This window comes from Capricornis sumatraensis, chromosome 23 (genome assembly GCF_032405125.1).
Source record: "Capricornis sumatraensis isolate serow.1 chromosome 23, serow.2, whole genome shotgun sequence".
NCBI classification, from domain to species: Eukaryota; Metazoa; Chordata; class Mammalia; order Artiodactyla; family Bovidae; genus Capricornis; species Capricornis sumatraensis.
The window spans coordinates 16,798,579-16,819,311 of NC_091091.1; the positions used below are offsets into that span (position 1 = coordinate 16,798,579).

The following is a 20,733-nucleotide window of genomic DNA, read 5'->3' on the forward strand; positions in this document are numbered from 1 at the left end:
AAAAAAATTGATGGAACCTTGAAAATGTCAAAATGGAGTTATAATACATTTAATAGAGTATGTGGTATAGTGCTGATAACTCAATAAATATCTGCTGAGAGAAGGATACCTGTTAAGATTAGATGTTAGATGGATAGCATGAGTGTCTACCCTTTGTACATCTGTCTTTCTAACCATTTGCCTTCCATCCATCCATTCAAACATTCATCAAAAAGTTACTGCATAGTCTGTTTCTGGCAGCCAGAAACACAGTGTTCAAGGAGTATGTACTCTCTATGTTTGTTATTTTCAGGAAAACGGGTTTGTGTGGGAGAGGGCCTGGCCCGCATGGAGCTGTTTTTATTCCTGACCACGATTTTACAAAAATTTACCTTGAAATCTGTGGTTGACCCAAAGGACATCGACACCACCCCAGCTGTTACTGGAATAGCTAATGTGCCACCTCCTTACCAGCTCTGCTTCATTCCTGTATGAAGAATGCTAGATTATACGGCTTTCTCAGTGGCATTGTCTTTAACACCCTTTCGTGGGGAGCATTGTTCACCAGTGTCATGTTAATCTTTCCTGAGAACACATCTCTGACCTCTTCTCATTCCCTGTGCAATTTCACTACAGAAATATATCTGCGATTCTCTCTATCCTGTAACATTTGTATTGCCCATCACATATGCTAATACATATCTAATATCAAGTAGTAGTGTGTACTTAGTTCCATGTACTCAGTACAAAGTAATGCACGATGATTAGTGTGTGCCAATGAGACCTATTTCTCCAGTGCATGTTTTTAATAAAAAGAAGAATCTGATGAGCCACTTCTCAGTCTTTCCTTCTTTTGTGCATATTGCAAGTAAGAAAGGAAAAAAAAGCAAAGATGTCATGCTGGGCATTATAGTGATATACACAGAGGAGGACAGAGGGAATGAGAGTAGAAAATCTCCCTTAAATGTTTGTAATGTACTTAATTGAGATTTGGTTTAAAAAGTGAGAGAAATTGTTTTCAAGAGCAACTTCATCCTGTAGGGAATATTGAGATCAGTGATAGTGAACATTAAAAGTCAGACACAGAAAACTACAATTAAAAATCAGAACAGAAATCAATGAGATTGTGTATAAGAAATCACCTATAGCCAATCTCTCTCCAAAACGAGAGAGAACACAAATTTCACAAGTTATAATTAAAAGAGGGGCCATCTCTTTGATGCCATGGGTTTTGAAAGCATAATGGAGTATTATGAACAGCAGAAATAGAGAATGCTAAAATTTGTATGTAACCAAAAAGACCCTGAAGAGCCAAAGCAATCCTGAGAGAGAAGAACAAAGCCAGAGGCATTATACTTTCTGATCTCAAACTATACAATGAAGCTACTGGACTGGCAAAAAATGTTGTGAAAATATTTATACTACCCAAAGCAATCTATGTATTTAATGTAATCCCTATCAAAATACCCTTGAAATTTTCCACAGCACTGTAACAAACAATTTTAAGCTTCATGTAGAACTACAAAAGACCATGAATTGCCAAAGCACTCTTGAGAAAAAAGAATGAAGCTCCCAAACTTCAAACTATACCACAAGGCTACAGTAATCAAAATAGTATGGTATGGCATAAGCACAGACAGAGCAATGGAAAAGAACAGAGAGCTCAGAAATAAACTCAGGCACATGTGATCAATTAAGCTATGACAAAGGAGGCAAGTATATACAATAGTGAAAAGACAGTATCTTCCATAAGTGGTACTGGGAAAACGTGGCACTACATGTAAATAATGAAGTTAGAACATTTACTTACACCATACACAAAAGAAACTTTAAAATTGATGAGAGACCTAAATATAAGACCAGAAACCATGAAACTCAAAGAAGAAAACATAGAACACTCTTTGACATAAATTATAGCAATATTTTTTTTGGATTGGTCTCATAAGGAAAAAGAAATAAAAGCAAAAATAAACGAACTTAATTAAACATAAAAACTTCATATAACAAAGGATGTCATCAGCAAAAAGACAACCTTCAGAGTTATAGAAAATATTTACAAATAATATGACCAATAGGGGTTAATATCCAAAATACATAAACAACTCATACAACTCAATATCAAACAAGCAATTCTATTAAAAATGGTAGAAGATATGAATAGACTTTTTAAAGAAATGTCTTTCTGCAATACTTATGGCTACCAGGCACATGAAAAGATGTTCAACATTGCTAATCATCAGTTCAGTTCAGTTCAGTGCAGTCACTCAGTCGTGTCTGACCCTTTGCGACCTCATGAATCGCAGCATGTCAGGCCTCTCTGTCCATCACCAGCTCCCGGAGTCTACCCAAACCCATGTCCATCGAGTCAGTGATGCCACCCAGCCATCCCATCCTCTGTCGTCCCCTTCTCCTCCTGCCCCCAATCCCTCCCAGCATCAGGGTCTTTTCCAGTGAGTCAACTCTTCACATGAGGTGGCCAAAATATTGGAGTTTCAGCTTCAGCATCAGTCCTTACAATGAATACCCAGGACTGATCTCCTTTAGGATGGACTGGTTGGATCTTCTAGCAGTCCAAGGGACTCTGAAGCGTCTTCTCCAACACCACAGTTCAAAAGCATCAATTCTTCGGCACTCAGCTTTCTTCACAGTCCAACTCTCAAATCCATACAAGACCACTGGAAAAACCATAGCCTTGACTAGATGGACCTTTGTTGACAAAGTAATGTCTCTGCTTTTGAATATGCTATCTAGGTTGGTCCTAACTTTCCTTCCAAGGAGTAAGTGTCTTTTAATTTCATGGCTGCCATCACTATCTGCAGTTATTTTGGAGCCCCCCCCTCAAATAGTCTGACACTGTTTCCCCTGTTTCCCCATCTATTTGCCATGAAGTGATGGGACCGGATGCTGTGATCTTCGTTTTCTGAATGTTGAGCTTTAAGCTAACTTTTTCACTCTCCTCCTTCACTTTCATCAAGAGGCTTTTTAGTTCCTCTTCACTTTCTGCCATAAGGGTGGTGTCATCTGCATATCTGAGGTTATTGATATTTCTCCCGGCAATCTTGATTCCAGCTTGTGCTTCTTCCAGCCCAGCGTTTCTCATGATGGACTCTGCATATAAGTTAAATAAGCAGGGTGACAGTATACAGTCTTGACGTACTCCTTTTCCCATTTGGAACCAGTCTGTTGTTCCATGTCCAGTTCTAACTGTTTCTTCCTGACCTTCTAATCATCAGAAAAATGCAAATCAGAATGACAAAGAGAAATCACCTCACATCTGTCAAAATGGCTATCATCAAAAAGACTACAAATAAATGTTGGAGAGGGGAAGAGAAAAGAGAACACTTGTACACTATTGGTGGGAACACAAAGTGGTGCAGGCACTATGGAAAATAGTAAGGAGTGTGCTTAAAAACTAATAATAGAACTACCATATGATCCAGCAATTCCACCCCTGGGTATATAGCCAAGGAAAATGAAAACAGTAATTCAAAGAGATACATGCAGCCCAGTGTTCATAGAAGTGCTACTTATAAGTCAAGTCATAGAAGCAACCCAGGATCCATTAACAGACAGAAAAAGAAGATGTAGTATAAACATACAATGGAATATTACTCAGGCATAAAAAGAATGAAATTCTGCCAATTGTAGGAAGGTGAATGTTCCTAAAGAATAGTATGCTTACTGAAACAAGTTGGAGAAAGAAAAATGCTATATGATAACACTTATATGTGAAATTGAAAAGAATTATACAAATTTACATTTGAGATTTAAAGGTAAAAGTCATGTACTTTTACTTATATAGTTGCTTTATATGTCTTTGGTTGTTTAAGAGGTTTAAATTTTATTATTGTTAACTATGAATTCCCGGAATGGAAATTTGGTTGAAATCATGAAGTGTTTATTTGGGATTTGTTTGGACTGCTGCTCAGGACACACAGATCCAAAAAACGCTTAAACTGTATTCTTTCAGACTACAAAATGTGAAACTTTATAAAGGCAAAAAATGGAAAATTGTTTCAAGGATTAGGATTGGACATTTTAAAATAATTGTTAAGGGAAAGTAACCTTTAAAAATTGTACAAAAAATTAAGAATTTTAAAAAGTAAGTATTTTGAGGCTAGAAAAATAGTCTTGGATTACCTGGCACACCCAGTGGAATCACAAGAGTCCCTGAAGTAGGAGGTCAAGGGGATCAAAGAGCTTTGAAGATGCTGTGCTGCTGACCTTGACAAAGGAGGAGGTGGTCATGAGCCAAGGAATGCAGGTAGCCTCTAGAAACTGGAAAAGATAAGGAAATGGATTCTCCTGAGAGCCTCCAAGAGGAATGCAGCCCTGTCAACACCTTAATTTTCAGACTTGTGACCTCTAGAATTGTAATATAATAAATTAGTGTTATTTTGAGCCAGGGAAAAATATGAGGATTGGAGATGGCAAGATGTAAAGATTCTTGTTAAGTGAGGATTGGTTGTGTTTGAAATGATTGAATAGTTGTGAAGCAGGCAGTTTTGAAACTACAAACTTGCAGTTAACAGCTACTTGTCCATATCATTTTGAAAATGGCTAGTGGAGTACTTGAGTTTGACACAGTTCAGAATTGAAATAGGCAGTGATGCAGGAACATGTCTGAAATCACATCCACAATGACTTCCCACAGTTACTCCATTTTGATTTCCTTAAATATGTCATCATTTTGAAGGCAAAAGAAGAGGGCAGAAGAGGGTGAGATGTTTAGATAGCATTACTGACTTAATGGACATGAACTTGAGCAAACTCCTAGAGATAATGGAGGACAGGGAGTCCTGGTATGCTATAGTCCATGTAGTTGAAAAGAGTCAGACATGACTTAGCGACTGAACAATCACAACTGTAACGTTGGGTTTCTGTGGTAGCTCAGTGGTAAAGAATCCACCTGTCAATGCAGGAGAGGCGGGTTCGATCCCTGGGTCAGGAAGATCCCTTGGAGGAGAAAATGGCAACCCACTTTAGTATTCTTGCCTGGAGAATCCCATGGACACAGGCTACAGTCCATGGGGTTCCAAGAGTTGGACACGACTTAGTGACTAAACCACCACCACCAGTGGCTTGCAAACAGTAAGTAAATTGAGCTCAACTAAAAAATAATAAATATTTCTATGGGCAAACTGTTAACATAAGTCACATTACTTCTATAAACTTTGATATTTCTCTTGCTTTTTAACTGTCACTGTCATAAATAGAGAAGCAATGTGCTTTTTGAGTAGAGGAACACAGCTTTTTGTATGACAGAATCAAAATAATAAAGTGTCTAAAGCGTGAGTGTTGCTTCCCTTCTTTGTTTCACAGCAATTTGCTATGATTTGGGGCTGAAGGTAATTGGTAAATGAAACGGTTGGTGATAAAAAATTTCCTTGTGAAAGATGTGCACTATATAAGCTGTGTGTTTTGTTCAGACAGCCATGAAAATAGAACTTTTCTGAAGAATCACATTGTGCTTGGCATTAAGGAAATAGCTCTGCATGCATCAGTGAAAGAAGTCATTAGTTAGAGTCCAGCTGGCAGCAGCAGCATTCACTGGGATTCTGGAGGAAGCTGCCATCTGTACCTTGTGTATGGTGCAGGGTGCAAAATGTTGCTCTTCTGTGGGATGGAGCATTCCTGGCACTGCCTCCATGATGCTTCCTTTCTTTCTGTGTTAGTGACACCAGTGGATCTCAAACTAGGCTGGGCAATAGAATTATTTGAACTTATTTTTTAAAATACAGAATTGTAGTATATTCAGTATTTTGTAATGACCTATAACGAAACAGAATTTGAAAAAATAATATATGTCATATATATATAATTGCATCAATTTGCAGTACTCTTGAGACTAGTTGTTGTAGTTTTACAACACAGTATTATAAATCAACCATACTTCAAAATATAATCATAGTATTCATGACCAATATAATCATGACCATGCATGCTAGGTCAGTTCAGGCATGTCTAACTCTTTGCAACCCTGTGGACTAGGGAATCAGAATTCTCATGGAAAGAATTCTATATGTAACTCTGAAACAGTCAGCCGGTTATTGGTTTAACGGTGGGCTTTGATGATTGATATATTGCTCAAGGATCAAAAGTTGAACAAGAAGAGTTTCAAATATGAATCCTCTGTCTAGTCGCCGTCGGGATTGGAAGTTAATTGCTATTCCTTGACCTCAGTTTCCTTATTTATAAGTGGGGCAAATAAATTTGCTGAAGGTGCTGATATGAGGATTAATTGTAATCTCTGTACCAGTTACTTGGGTCTTTGCCTGGCATTGCAGTTCATTCATTAGTGGAAGCTGTAGCAATCACCATCATATTTATGTATTAAATTCAGGAACATTTTATGCTGTATGTAGCAGAATCAAAGCATAATTGTAGGATGATAATACATTTTGCATCAGGCACAATATAAAATCACATATAGACTTCCTTTGCTATTACAAGCATCTCCATTCCCAGCTCTCAAAAATCTGTGGCCCTGTGTTCACTGTGTATTTTAGTATGAAGCCCATGGTGGTCTTGCATGGATACGAAGCCCTGCAGGAAGCGCTGACTGATCTGGGAGAGGAGTTTTCTGGAAGATACATTTCCCCAGTGAATGACAAAACTAGAAAAGGACATGGTAGGTGTGCATGTGCGCGTGCTCTGCATTGGCAATAGAGGTGAAACTGAAAGTTGCTCGGTCGTGTCCAACTCTTTGTGACCCCATGGACTGCAGAGTTCATGGAATTCTTCAGGCCAGAATATCAGAGTGGGTAGCCTTTCCCTTCTCCAGGGGGTCTTCCCAACCCAGGGATCAAACCCAGGTCTTCTGCATTGCAGGTGGATACTTTACCAGCTGAGCCACAAGGGAAGCCCAAGAATACTGGAGTGGGTAACCTATCACTTCTCCAGTGGATCTTCCCAACCCAGGGATTGAACCCTGGTCTCCCGCATTGCAGGTGGATTCTTTACCAACTGAGCTATCAGGGAAGCTCCAGGCAATAGGGGTTGGGAGGATGGAAAAGAGGAATTTGAGGAGCATTCCATCAGAGTTTGATCCACCAGAAAGGCTGCCCACTGTCAGGTCACTCCTCTTTCCCTGCTAGTTTCTGTTTCTTCTCCTGGTGTAGGAATCATTTTCAGCAATGGGAAGAATTGGAAAGAGACCCGGTACTTCTTCCTCATGATCCTGTAGAATTTTGGGATGGGGAAGAGGAACATTGAGAACCGTGTTCAAGAGGAAGCGTGCTGCCTTGTGGAGGAGTTGAGAAAAACAAATGGTGGGTGATGCTGTATTCTGTAACTATGACTTTAACACACTGCTCTCTTCTCCAGTGATGCCCTTGGAAACATTTCAGGAGTGGCCACATCTTTCCTATGGATCATGATTGCAGCCCTTCTTTGGAAGGGAGGGGTGTGAAGAAGAGGAAGCCAAGGGAGCTTTTGTGTAGCCATGCTGATTGTCGTATGTACACCCATGGTTGTGCACACAGTGTGGGTTTAAAGGTAGTTTACTTATACTTTCTCCTGAACTTTGTTTTCACCATCAGAAATCACAAAGAATAGTTTTAAATCATTTCCTGGAAAACTCAGAGAACAATATTTTTCATCGCATAAATATGGGTTGTCTATTTCAGAGCCTTTCAACAGGGAATACTTGTTAACTTGACAGGGTGGGAATGACCTCCACATACTCTTATGGAGCATGAACAAATGTCATGTCATATATTTATATGTTCAGCCTCACAGAAATGGCTGAGAGTATGTGCAGGGCCCAAAGCTACACTTCTGACTGATAGAATTGTTCTAGCCACACTTGCTAGAAAATATCAGCATTTCTTATTGAAATGTTGCTACTGAAAACTGTGTGTTAGGCCAGGATTCATGACCTCCAGAGGAGAACTTTGACCCGGGGTCAGACAAGGCTTGACTGCTTGGAGCTTTTGAATAGCAGAGTTTTAGAGATAGGGAAAGTATAATAGAGATAGGGAAAGTATAATAGAGATAGGGAAATCTTCTGACATAGACATCAGAAGGGGACAGAAAGAGTGCCCCCTTGCAAGTTTTTAGCAAGGTGTTTTATGCGGGAGGAGAAGGAGACGACAGAGGATGAGATGGTTGGATGGCATTACTGACTCAATGGACATGAGTTTTAGTAAACTGCAGGAGTTGGTGATGGACAGGGAGGCCTTGAGTGCTGCAGTCCATGGGGTGACAAAGGGATGGACATAATTGAGCAACTGAACTGAACTGAACTGACTTTATGCCTGTTAGATCAGATAAGAGAGACACCTCAAGGCTGAGGCAGTTTCACCAGGCCCCTCTTCCACAGTATGCATTTTTGACATAGGATGGCATGATGTGTGTCATCCCTCAGCCATAAAACAATTGACAGGAATACTAGCTTGTTGAGCCATTATCAGCCCAAGGTTTGAGAAAAGAAAAAAATTAGTCTTAGGCAGAACCATTTTGAAGAAAGGCAGATTCCAAAACATAGTTTCTCTAACATAGCTTAAGAAAATCATTTCCATAAGAAAAAAGCATCAGTTAGCTCAAGGCAGAACCAGGTGTGCCAACACAGAATTAGAAGAAGCCTCTTTTAATTTTGTGTCAGTCAGTCAGTCAGTTCAGTTGCTCAGTCGTGTCCGACTCTGCAACCCCATGAACTGCAGCACGCCAGGCCTCCCTGTCCAACTTCCGGAGTTTACTCAGACTCACGTCCATTGGGTTGGTGATGTCATCCAACCATCTCTTCTTCCACTGTCCCCTTCTATTCCTGCCTTCAATCTTTCCCAGCATCAGGATCTTTTCAAATGACTCAGTTCTTCGCATCAGGCAGCCAAAGTATTGGAGTTTCAGCTTCAGCATCAGTCCTTTCAATGAACATCCAGGACTGATTTCCTTTAGGATGGACTGGTTGGATCTGCTTGCAGTCCAAGGGACTCTCAAGAGTCTTCTCCAACACCACAGTTCAAAAGCATCAATTCTTCGGTGCTCAGCTTTCTTTATAGTCCAACTCTCACATCTATAAATGACTATTGGAAAAACCATAACTTTGACTAGGTGGACTTTTGTTGGCAAAGCAATGTCTCTGCTTTTTAATATGCTGTCTAGGTTGGTCATAAGTTTTCTTCCAAGGAAAAAGCATCTTTTAATTTCATGGCTGCAATCACCATCTGCAGTGATTTTGAAGCCCCCCCCCCCCCAAAGTCTGTCACTGTTTCCACATCTATTTGCCATGAAGTGATGGGACCAGATGCCATGATCTTAGTTTTCTGGATGTTGTGTAGAGAGGGAAAAAACGTTCACCATTTGTAGTTTATTTCTTCCTGCCGCTTGGGGTCCTCTGGTCTTCCTACCTGTTGTGAAAGTGAAAGTCACTCAGTCGTGTCCAACTCTTGGCTATCCCATGGACTATGCAGTCCATGGCATTCTCCAGCCCAGAATACTGAAGTGGGTAGCCTTTCCCTTCTCCAGGGGATCTTCTCAACCTAGGGATTGAACCCAGGTCTCCCACATTGCAGGTGGATTCTTTACCAACTGAGCCACAAGGGAAGCCCAAGAATACTGGAGTGGGTAGCCTGTCCCTTCTCCAGAGGATCTTCCCAACCCAGGAATTGAACTGGGGTCTCCTGCATTGCAAGTGGATTCTTTACCAACTGAGCTATGAGGGAAGTTACCCTCTCATTTCCTGTTTTCAGTACTCACTGCATTGATTTATATGTTTTGAATAAATATTTGCTATGTCATAATTCTCCAAAAATACCGTTATAAAATGTTTTATTTAACTAGATTTCAACATTACCAACACCTGCTTACCTGTCTTCTCTAAATCCAATTTGATTCTCTTTTCAACTTGCCAACATTGCCCCATCTTTACTGAATTTTGGTAACAAATATGTGGTAATTATTTACTTCCCACACCAGATGTAATAACCTGTAAAGTGTTTGTCACATTGAGTCTAATTTTAAGCTTATATTACGAATTCCACTATTTGAAAATTCTTTATTCTGTATTAAGTGAAACAAAAGACACCATATCAGATTCTACCTGTGACTCACATACAGATAAAGAAATATTCATGGCTTTTCCACGTTACCTCTGCCAGTCTAGCTAAAATAAATGTTGTTTTAAGACTTAGAGCCCTGGGATGTCTAAAGGAGCCTGGCATAGAAGCTACAAGCTACATGTTTCTTTAATCTATGTCCTAGAATTTCTTCCCAACACCTTTCAAAAATTTATAGTAAAAAACACGTGAGATCTGCCATCTTAACAAGTTATTAAGTGAATACTACAGTACTGAGTATTGCTAACTATAATCATACTGTTATACAGCTGGTCTCTGGAACTTTTCATCTTTTCATGCAATAAGAAAAGAAAAAGAAATAACAGTTATACAGATTTGGAAGGAAGAAATAAAGCTATTTTTGTTTGACAATAATGTGATTATGTAAGTAGAAAATCTGAAAGAATTAAAAAACATCTAAGAAGCAATTTTAGCATGGTTTCAGTATTTGGTAGAGAACAGGCAATAATCAATTGCTTTCCTATTATGCTAGCAATGGACATGGACTTGGGCAAACTCTGGGAGATGGTGAGGGACAGGGAGCCCTGGCGTGCTGCAGTCCATGGGGTCACAAAGAGTCGGACATGACTGAGCAACTGAACAACAACAGCAATCACATTTCAGGTGTACAAAAATGGGAGTCAGGGGGCCATTGAGAATCTGGCCAAAGAACTGTCTCTGCACCATTTAGAACTTGAAGTTTCTTTTACCTGTATCAGACCCAGGGAGAGGATCAGCCCTATTCAGAGACCCAGGGAGAGGATCAGCCCTATTCAGAGCCACACCTGCCAGTTGCACTCAGTCTCAAGGTTTCCACTTTCAACTCTGCAACAATTTTGGACCCCAGTTGATCCATGCTTAATGGGAACCCTTACTTGCCAGGTCCAATTATACTTCTTAACAGACAACTTATGGAATTTTATAGGTTTTGCCCTCATAAGCCTCCCTCATTTTGTAGTCTGATGGAAGCACCATTCAACTGCTTCTTGAATCTATGTCTCTCAGGCTGCAGTTCTAAGAAACCCCTCAGAAACATGTTTAATTTCAATCAGGTCTTTTCTCAAATTTTGATTAACACTGTGCATACTTCATTCCATTATATCTGACAGAAGCAGAAGATATTAAGAAGAGATGGCAAGAATACATGGAAGAACTGTACAAAAAAGATCTTCACGACCCAGATAATCATGATGATGTGATCACTAATCTAGAGCCAGACATCCTGGAATGTGAAGTCAAGTGGGCCTTAGAAAGCATCACTACGAACAAAGCTAGTGGAGGTGATGGAATTACAGTTGAGCTATTTCAAATCCTGAAAGATGATGCTGTGAAAGTGCTGCACTCAGTATGCCAGCAAGTTTGGAAAACTCAGCAGTGGCCACAGGACTGGAAAAGGTCAGTTTTCATTCCAGTTCGAAAGAAAGGCAATGCCAAAGAATGCTCAAACTACCACACAATTGCACTCATCTCACATGCTAGTAAAGTAATGCTCAAAATTCTGCAAGCCAGGCTTCAGCAATACATGAACCGTGAACTCCCTGATGTTCAAGCTGGTTTTAGAAAAGGCGGAGGAACCAGAGATCAAATTGCCAACATCCGCTGGATCATGGAAAAAGCAAGAGAGTTCCAGAAAAATATCTATTTCTGCTTTATTGACTATGCCAAAGTCTTTGACTGTGTGGATCACAATCAACTGTGGAATATTCTGAAAGAGATGGAAATACCAGACCACCTAACCTGCCTCTTGAGAAATCTGTATGCAGGTTAGGAAGCAACAGTTAGAACTGGACATGGAACAACAGACTGGTTCCAAATAGGAAAAGGAGTACGTCAAGGCTGTATATTGTCACCCTGCTTATTTAACTTCTATGCAGAGTACATCATGAGAAACGCTGGACTGGAAGAAGCACAAGCTGGAATCAAGATTGCCGGGAGAAATATTAATAACCTCAGATATGCAGATGACACCACCCTTATGGCAGAAAGTGAAGAGGAACTCAAAAGCCTCTGGATGAAAGTGAAAGAGGAGAGTGAAAAAGTTGGCTTAAAGCTCAACATTCAGAAAACGAAGATCACAGCATCCGGTCCCATCACTTCATGTGAAATAGATGGGGAAACAGTGGAAACAGTGTCAGACTTTATTTTTGGGGGCTCCAAAATCACTGCAGATGGTGACTGCAGCCATGAAATTAAAAGACGCTTACTCCTTGGAAGAAAAGTTATGACCAACCTAGATAGTATATTCAAAAGCAGAGACATTACTTTGCTGACTAAGGTCCGCCTAGTCAAGGCTATGGTTTTTCTAGTGGTCATGTATGGATGTGAGAGTTGGACTGTGAAGAAGGCTGAGCACCGAAGAATTGATGCTTTTGAACTGTGGTGTTGGAGAAGACTCTTGAGGGTCCCTTGGACTGCAAGGAGATCCAACCAGTCCATTCTGAAGATCAACCCTGGGATTTCTTTGGAAGGAATGATGCTAAAGCTGAAGCTCCAGTACTTTGGACACCTCATGAGAAGAGTTGATTCATTGGAAAAAACTCTGATGCTGGGAGGGATTGTGGGCAGGAGGAGAAGGGGATGACCCAGGATGAGATGGCTGGATGGCATCATGGACTCGATGGACGTGAGTGTGAGGGAACTCCGGGAGATGGTGATGGACAGGGAGGCCTGGCGTGCTGCGATTCATGGGGCCGCAAAGAGTTGGACACGACTGAGCTACTGAACTGAACTGAACTGAAAGACAGACTTCAAAAGGCAACAGAAAGGTTGTGTCTCATGGCAACTGGGAGGTTTAAGCCATAGTTTCTCAAGCCTTCCACCTAAATTCTTGAGATTGGCTCTTCCCTCAGTTACTTGAGCAAGTTTTACCTGTTTGGTGATGGAGAGGGGGAGAATCCCTAATTTTGGTTTATTTCCTTGAGAATCTGTGACCTTTTTTTCCTTGGAGTCCAGAGATATCTATTTATTGTGAAGCCTGTTACTTTGTGAACCATCAGTTGGGTGCATATTCAGAGTAATATTTTAGGGGTTTCGTTTTGTTTTTCTGAAATTATTCTTGAGGCACTGTGGTATATATGAGAGAGCATCACAGTGGGCATCAGAAGATCTCAGTTTGAATCCTAGTCTTATTAATTATGAGCTATATGACATTGGACATTTCTGTTCACCCAGAATCTTCCTTTCTCTCATTTGAAAGATACAAAATTACAATCTCTACCTTCCAATGTTTATTTTGGTTGGCTAGACATGGGATTTCAAGGTAAAAGTCATATACATTTAATTATATACTTATATCTTTGGTCATTCAAGATGTTTGAATTAGGTTAGTGTTAACCAAGAATTCCAAGAATGTAGATCTGGTTGAAATCAAGAGGTGTTTGTTTGGGGTTTGTTAGGACTGTTGCCAGGAGACAGAGATCCAAGAAGCACTTAAATTGTGTTGCTTCAGACTACAAAATGGGGAAATTTATAAAGGCAAAAAACCACAGGGATAGATTAATGTTTTGATAGGAATTAGAACTGTAGATGACAAGATGTAAGAATGCTTGTAAGCAAGAATTGGATGGGTTCAAAACAGTTATATTGTTGTGAAGGGGGTGGAAAACTTTGAAAATACAAAATTGCAGCAAGCACCTGCTAGCAGATATTGTTTTGAAATGGTTGATGGAGTCCTTGGTTTGCCACAGTTGGGAATTCAAGTTCCCAGTAATGCAAGAACATGTCTGAACACACCCGTGATGACTGTGTGGCTTCATTTTGGAGGCCTTGTTATAGCCACGTGTTCTGGGAAACAAAGTCACTCAGAAGGACAATGCAGATAGTGGAGTGCAGTTTATTACACTGGCGGGCCCAAGGCAGAGTCTCCTCTTAGCCAAGGACCCCGACCAGCATTTGTGAAAATCTTTTATGCCCCATGTGTACGCACCTGAACCCACCACCCCAATTTCCTTGAAATTTACATAAAACAAAGGAAGGGTAAATACAATCACAATAACCCCATCGTTCATGTGTTAGGTGTTCAAACAGTTAATAATCAATAAGCCTGCAGTTACATCCTGATAGATAGGGGAAGAATTTATGACCTGTCCGAAGGCAGGGGTGATTAGAGTATGTTTTCTCTTAGGCGATGAGTAACCTGGATGTGATCTTCAAGATTCCCCTGTCCAGAGGGGGCCTTATCCTTCTATTGCAGTTTCCATAGGCACTAAGCACAGAGTTCAGAGTCCATTGGAGAGGTGGCCGAGCATTATCAGCATGAACAGGCCTAAGATGGAGTCCAGCTCTGTCTGTTTCCTCCTTGAGCCTGAACCATAGTTAACTGTATTTTGATTTTTAAATGATCTTAAATATATCACCATTAAGTATTTTATACATAGGCAAAAGTAATATGAGTATAGTACATTGAAATATTTTAAAATCTTTCATTTTCAAGGACAGAGTATCCTAGTGTTGGGTATAGTATTACAAGATAAGCATTCAAAAGCCAAAAAGGCATATTGGTTGTCCTCAGAGTCAAATATCCCCAACTGGTCACTGATTTGAATTCAGAGTTATGAGCCCTTTTTGGCATAAAATTATTTCTTCCCATAGTTCTCAATCCCAGCTGTACAGTGGGACTTCTACCACGCACTAGACCCAATCCCAGCACAGGTAAACCAGCCTAACTGCAATTTCCAGAGTGATCATTGGACAGAGAGAAAACAAAGCTAAAGCACAGTTTATTTCTATCATTGGAGCAGTCTGCTCAGAATAGAGAGCAAAGTGAATATAAGTGCATGGTCTATTTATATCAGAGAGGCACAGGTTGAATTAGCAGGGACTGTCATAAAAGCTTTAGGTTTCAGGCTCACAGTCATCTGGGTGAGAAGAGAAGGCGCCAATGGATCTGGCTGTGGTCCTGGTGCTCTGCCTCTCCTGCCTGCTTCTCCTCTCACTCTGGAAACAGAGCTCTGGGAAAGGGAAGCTGCTGCCGGGCCTCACTCCTCTCCTGATTCTTGGAAACATCCTACAATTAGATGTTAAAAACATCAGCAAATCCTTAAACAGTGTAAGTAGGTTTTCTGCTTCTCCAGTGTCTTGCACACAGTAAATTAAGCCCGATTATAAAACTAATGGGGCCTCCCTGGTGGCTCAGTGATAAATAATCTGCCTGGCAAGTAGGAGATCCAGGTTTGATCCTGGGTTGGGAAGATCCCCTGGAGAAAGAAACAACAACCCATTCCAATATTCTTGCTGGGAAATCCTACATTTCACTAGAGGCACACTGTCAAAATAGGTCAGTGTGAAGCAAATTACTTCCTGTGAATTTGACACGTTTCTTGCCTTTCAGCTATGTCATTATTGTAAGTAGAGGAAAACAATAATATGTTTTGTGTGTGTTTAGCTCTTTGTATGGTAGAATCAAAGTAATAAAGTATTAAAAGTTGAGAATGTTGCTCCCTTCTTTGTTACACAGGCATTTGCTGTGATTTGGGGCTTATTAAAAGTTTAGAATGTTGCTTCCCTTCTTTGTTACACAGACATTTGCTGCTATTTGGGGCTGAAGATAAAAAATGAAATGTTTTGTGATTTGAGATTTTCTTCCAGAAGTCATATTCTATATAAGCTAGGTGTTTTGTTCAGATGATCAGGAAAACAGAACTTTTCTGAAAAAGGCCGTTGTGCCTGATATAAGGAGTTGACTTGGGATAAGGACGAGCATGAGTGATTGAAGGAAAGGAGTCATCAGTCAGGATTTTGCAGCCAGATGCCATCTATACCCTGTGAATGCTGCAAGATGAAAGCTGTTGTTCTTCCATGAGATGCTATATGGCCAGGCACTGCCTCTATGATGTTGTCTCTCTGTATTAGTAATACCAGTGGATCTCAAACTGGGCTGGAAATTATCTGAATTTATTTTTTAAAATTACAGATTTCTAGTATTCATCACAGGGCTACAGAATCAGAATTCTAATGACTGATGTCATTAGCTGATTCTGAAGCAGTCAGTTGGGCTTTGGTCCAAAGGTGGGCCTTAATTATTGATATGTTTCTCATCAAGGATCAGAATGTGAATAAGAAGAATTTCAGATTTGAATCCTGTGTGTATAGTAGCCCTGGGACACTGGACATGAAATAAAATTCCCTGACCTCAGTTTCCTTGTTTATAAGTGGGGCAAATAAACCTGTTGAAAGTGCTGATATGAGGATTAATCATAATCTGTGTACTTAAGCTGTGGCCCAGCATCTCCATCCATCAGTGGGAAGTGTAACAATCTCTATCATACGTATGTATTAAATTCAGAAATATTTTAGGCTATGTGGCAGAATAAAAACATAATAGTCAGATAATAATACATTCTACATCGGGCACAATGTATTATCAAATATTGAGTTCTTTGCTATTACATGCATTTCCATTCCCAGCTCTCAGAGGTCTACAGCCCTGTGTTCACTGTGTACTTTGGCATGAAGCCCATGGTGGTCTTACATGGATATGAAGCAGTGAAAGAAGCTCTGATTGATGTGGGAGAGGAATTTTCTGGAAGAGGCAGTTTCCGAGTGCTTGAAAGAACTACTAAGGTTGATGGTAGGTGTGTATTTGCACATGGTCAGCATTGGTAATAGGTAGGGGTGGTCCATCTGTGAGCCTCCCAAGTGTCGGCTCACTCCTCCTTCCCTAGAACTTCCCTCCCAGTTTCTGCTTCCCCTCCTGGTAGGAATCATTTTCAGCATTGGAAGGAGATAGAAGGAGAGCCAGCGCCTCACCCTCACAACCCTGCAGAATTTTGGGATGGGGAAGAGGAGCACTGAGGACCAGGTTCAAAAGGAAGCCCACTGCCTGGTGGAGGAGTTGAGAAGACCCAACGGTGGGTGATTCTGTGTTCTGTTAACTCTGACCTTAGCAGTCTTCTCTCTCTCTCCGGTGATGCCCTTGGCAACATTTCGGGGCAGCCACATCTTTCCTATGGGTGGTGGTTGTCAGTCTTCAGATGAAGGGGCGGGGAGGGTGTGAAGCACAGACAGCCAGGGGGGCTTATGTGTATCTGTGATTGTCATGTGTGTCATATGATTGTCCCATGATGGTACACACAGTGTGGGTATAAATGTGCTTTAATAATGCTCTATCCTGAGGTTTGTGTTCAATTCAGAAATCACAAAGGATAATTCTGAGTCATTTCCTAAAAGAGTTAGAGAACAATATCTTTTCTATAGCAACTGGACATGATGGGAATGATCCTTATGGGTCATGAAACAGTGATATTTGTTATCACTTAATTGGACAGTTTTTATATGTACAGCCTCAAAGACATGTCTGAGAATCACTTCAGGGCCCAGGCCTATCATTCTGGCAAATAGTAATGACATCTAGGCGTTTATTTTTTGGGGCTCCAAAATCACTGCAGATGGTGACTGCAGCCATGAAATTAAAAGACGCTTACTCCTTGGAAGAAAAGTGATGACCAACCTAGATAGCATATTTAAAAACAGAGATATTACTTTGCCGACTAAGGTCCGTCTAGTCAAGGATATGGTTTTTCTTGTGATCATGTATGGATGTGAGAGTTGGACTGTGAAGAAGGCTGAGCACCGAAGAATTGATGTTTTTGAGTTGTGGTGTTGGAGAAGACTCTTGAGAGTCCCTTGGACTCCAAGGAGATCCAACCAGTCCATTCTGAAGGAGATCAGCCCTGGGATTTCTTTGGAAGGAATGATGCTAAAGCTGAAACTCCAGTACTTTGGCCACCTCATGTGAAGAGTTGACTCATTGGAAAGGACTCTGATGCTGGGAGGGATTGGGGGCAGGAGGAGAAGGGGACGACAGAGGATGGGATGGCTGGGTGGCATCACTGACTCGATGGACGTGAGTCTGAGTGAACTCCGGGAGCTGGTGATGGACAGGGAGGCCTGGCGTGCTGCGATTCATGGGATTGCAAAGAGTCAGACATGACTGAGTGACTGAACTAACTAACTAACTAGGAGTTTTAATCATTTACGTATATCTTATTGCAATTCTCAATTATGACTTCTCTGTAAATGCAGCACTTTAAAAAATAACTTTACTGTATGTTTGCCTTTGGCAGTGAGCTTTTTCCATTGTAATTTTCCTGTTTCTAGTTGTGGCCTTTCCCTTTTCCTTAGAAAAATCTCTACTATTTCTTGTAAAGTTGGTTTGGTGGTGCTGAAATTGTATAGCCTTTGCTTATCTGTGAAATTTTTGAGTCTTTATAAATCTGGTAGAGTATTTTTGGATGTGGGTTCTTTCTTTTCATTACATTAAAAAAATTTGAGTATATCATGCCACTTTCTTCTAGCCTGAAGAATTTCTGTTGAAAAGTCAGCTGATAGTGTAATGAGATTGGTGTAAGGTACAAGTACTAATACCAATCTTTGGAGAAGACAGAATTGATGATATTATGAAGAGATTATGGGATTTGTCTCAGTAATCACAAATTTGATACAAGAGTTAGTACTTCAAGTCCACTTTTTTTTTTTAACCAAAGGACGTGCTGAGAGAAGACTTTTCTTTTGTAACACTGGACTCTAAGGTAGTCATTAATCAAACTGGTTTCTCCTCTTATTTCTAAGTATATGAGAAACAATGTACTAGAAATCAAAATGGAATGGCCCATCTCACACATCCACTATATTTGGAAATAACCATTATATTGTCATACAGCTATTCCCAAGTATATACTGGGGATGACCGTTCCCTTCTGCATGACCCTTCCAGTGTAGAAACATAAATATTGGGCTTTGTTGTTCAATTGCTAAGACATTCCTGACTCTGCAGTCCCATGGACTATAGCATGCCAAGCTCCTGTGTCTTCCACTCTCTTCCAATTTTCTTGAATTCGTGTCCATTAAGTTGGTGTTGCTATCTAACCATCTCATCCTCTGCCACCCATTCTCTTTTGCCTTCAGTCTTTTCCATCATCAGGGTCTTTTCCAATGAGAATATTGGGAGGCTGATTCTGTTACATGTTTTTATGAATTAGATGAGTGATTAGTTTTATCCAAGGCTGGAGCTACTGAACTAACTGGAGAGAATGGTCTAAGACAGGAGTTGGTAAACTTTTTCTGTATTATTCCAGAGTGTAAGTATTTCAGAATTTGAAGCCTTGAAGTGTCTGATGCTTTTTGTATGCTTTCATACACTTCTGCTATTATAGCTTGGAAGCAGTCAAGGACATATTAAACAAACAAAAAGGGCTATATTACAAGTCTTTATGGAAGCAGAAACTTAGATTGCATAGAATTCCCATGTGTCACAAAATATTATTCTTCCTTGATTACTTTCCATTTAAAATGCTTAGTCATTGTCTGTACAAAGGCTATATTTGTACATGGGTTGATGTTTGTTAGTATGTAAGACTGTCTAAAAGAATGTTTTGCAATGCTGTGAGATTGATTTGTCCAATTTTTTTTCTTTTTAGTTTATATAAAGAACATTTTCCAGCACAGAGACTGAAAGATTTACCCTTATCTATTTCTAAAACTTCAAAATTTAGTGCTTACATTTAGACAATGATCCATGCAGGTAATTTTTACTTATGATGCTGAGTAATGTTTATGCTCCCTTGTTTCTCTATGAAATATGTAATTATTTGAGCAACATTTGTTGAAAATACTGGATTTTGTATCTTTTGTTGGTATCTTAAAGAAAAATTTTATGTATTTCTTATATAAATATAAACAAGATAAAGGGTTGTAGACATTTCATATGATAACATTAGGGGATAGAAGATTTCCCCAAGTTTGCATTATTTTTTAAACATAAAACATTAAAAACATGTTCATATGTATGTTATATGTGAATTTGTATATTTACTTGCTTTTGCAGTGTTGAGAAATAATCAATAAACAATCTGTAAGAGGAACAGAAAAGAGTTTTATTTTAGCCAAACTGAGGACTATAGCCCAGAAGACAACCTCTCAGATAACTCTGAGGAACTGCTCTGGAGAGGTATGGTTTATCCACACAGTTGTATATCTTGTCAGAACAAAGAACATCAGGAAGCCAGAGATACATTCTTATAAGGTTTCAAAAAAACATTATCAACATATGCACAGCGAGTTGGTATGGCCTTGGCACCTAAGAGAGGAGTCTTCTTATTGCAAGAGTTTCAACATTGGCATCCCAGAAAGGAGGCATTTAATCTTTATTTTTAACATGGACATTCTTTATTTCTGTTCAATTCACATTTTCTTTAATAATTAATTAGTGTGTATGTTTGATAGGCCACAGACAGTTTTATTTAACATAAAATTCAAGTTAAGTCATGTGTAAGCTAAAATGACTTCCCCATACCTTAATGTGTAAAAATTTTCCACAAATATTCATTTATCAGTTTACCCATCTACTCATTCACACTTCCCTACTTCAGTATGTATAGTTCAAAACAGTGATGTTTGTATACAGAGGAATAATAGCAATTATAGTTAAGAGTTATCATTGATAGAATAGTATTATCTAATGGACAGCCTATATTGAAAATTTCCCAGTTTTCATGGAATAAACTTTGTACTTTTTTTTTTTTTGGTAAATCAATGTCCAGGTCAGAAACAAACCTACAGTTTGGTTATATTTTCCCTGTTCTCCATTTCTCTCCTGTTATCAGTTCTCTTTGTACTATTTGTTTTCTTTTAGTACCTTTAACTTTGTAGAGTTCAGTTTAGTAATCACGTAAGATATTCCTCAGGCTGGTTTTATGTG

General features: G+C 39.7%; 1 protein-coding gene and 1 pseudogene across 2 annotated transcripts in view; both read left to right on the plus strand.

Annotated features, from left to right (window-relative positions):
• Positions 1–677, plus strand: part of LOC138070300 (cytochrome P450 2C19-like) — a 36,793-nt gene extending 36,116 nt beyond the window's left edge. For both annotated transcript variants that reach the window (XM_068961462.1, XM_068961464.1), the window contains one exon: positions 293–677. In XM_068961462.1, coding sequence (XP_068817563.1) covers positions 293–474 — 182 coding nt within the window. In that variant the 3' untranslated portion in view covers positions 475–677. The remainder of the gene's footprint in view (positions 1–292) is intronic.
• Positions 678–14,916: 14,239 nt separating this feature from the next.
• Positions 14,917–16,893, plus strand: LOC138070350 (cytochrome P450 2C18-like; annotated as a pseudogene).
• The last annotated feature ends 3,840 nt before the right edge of the window (positions 16,894–20,733 follow it).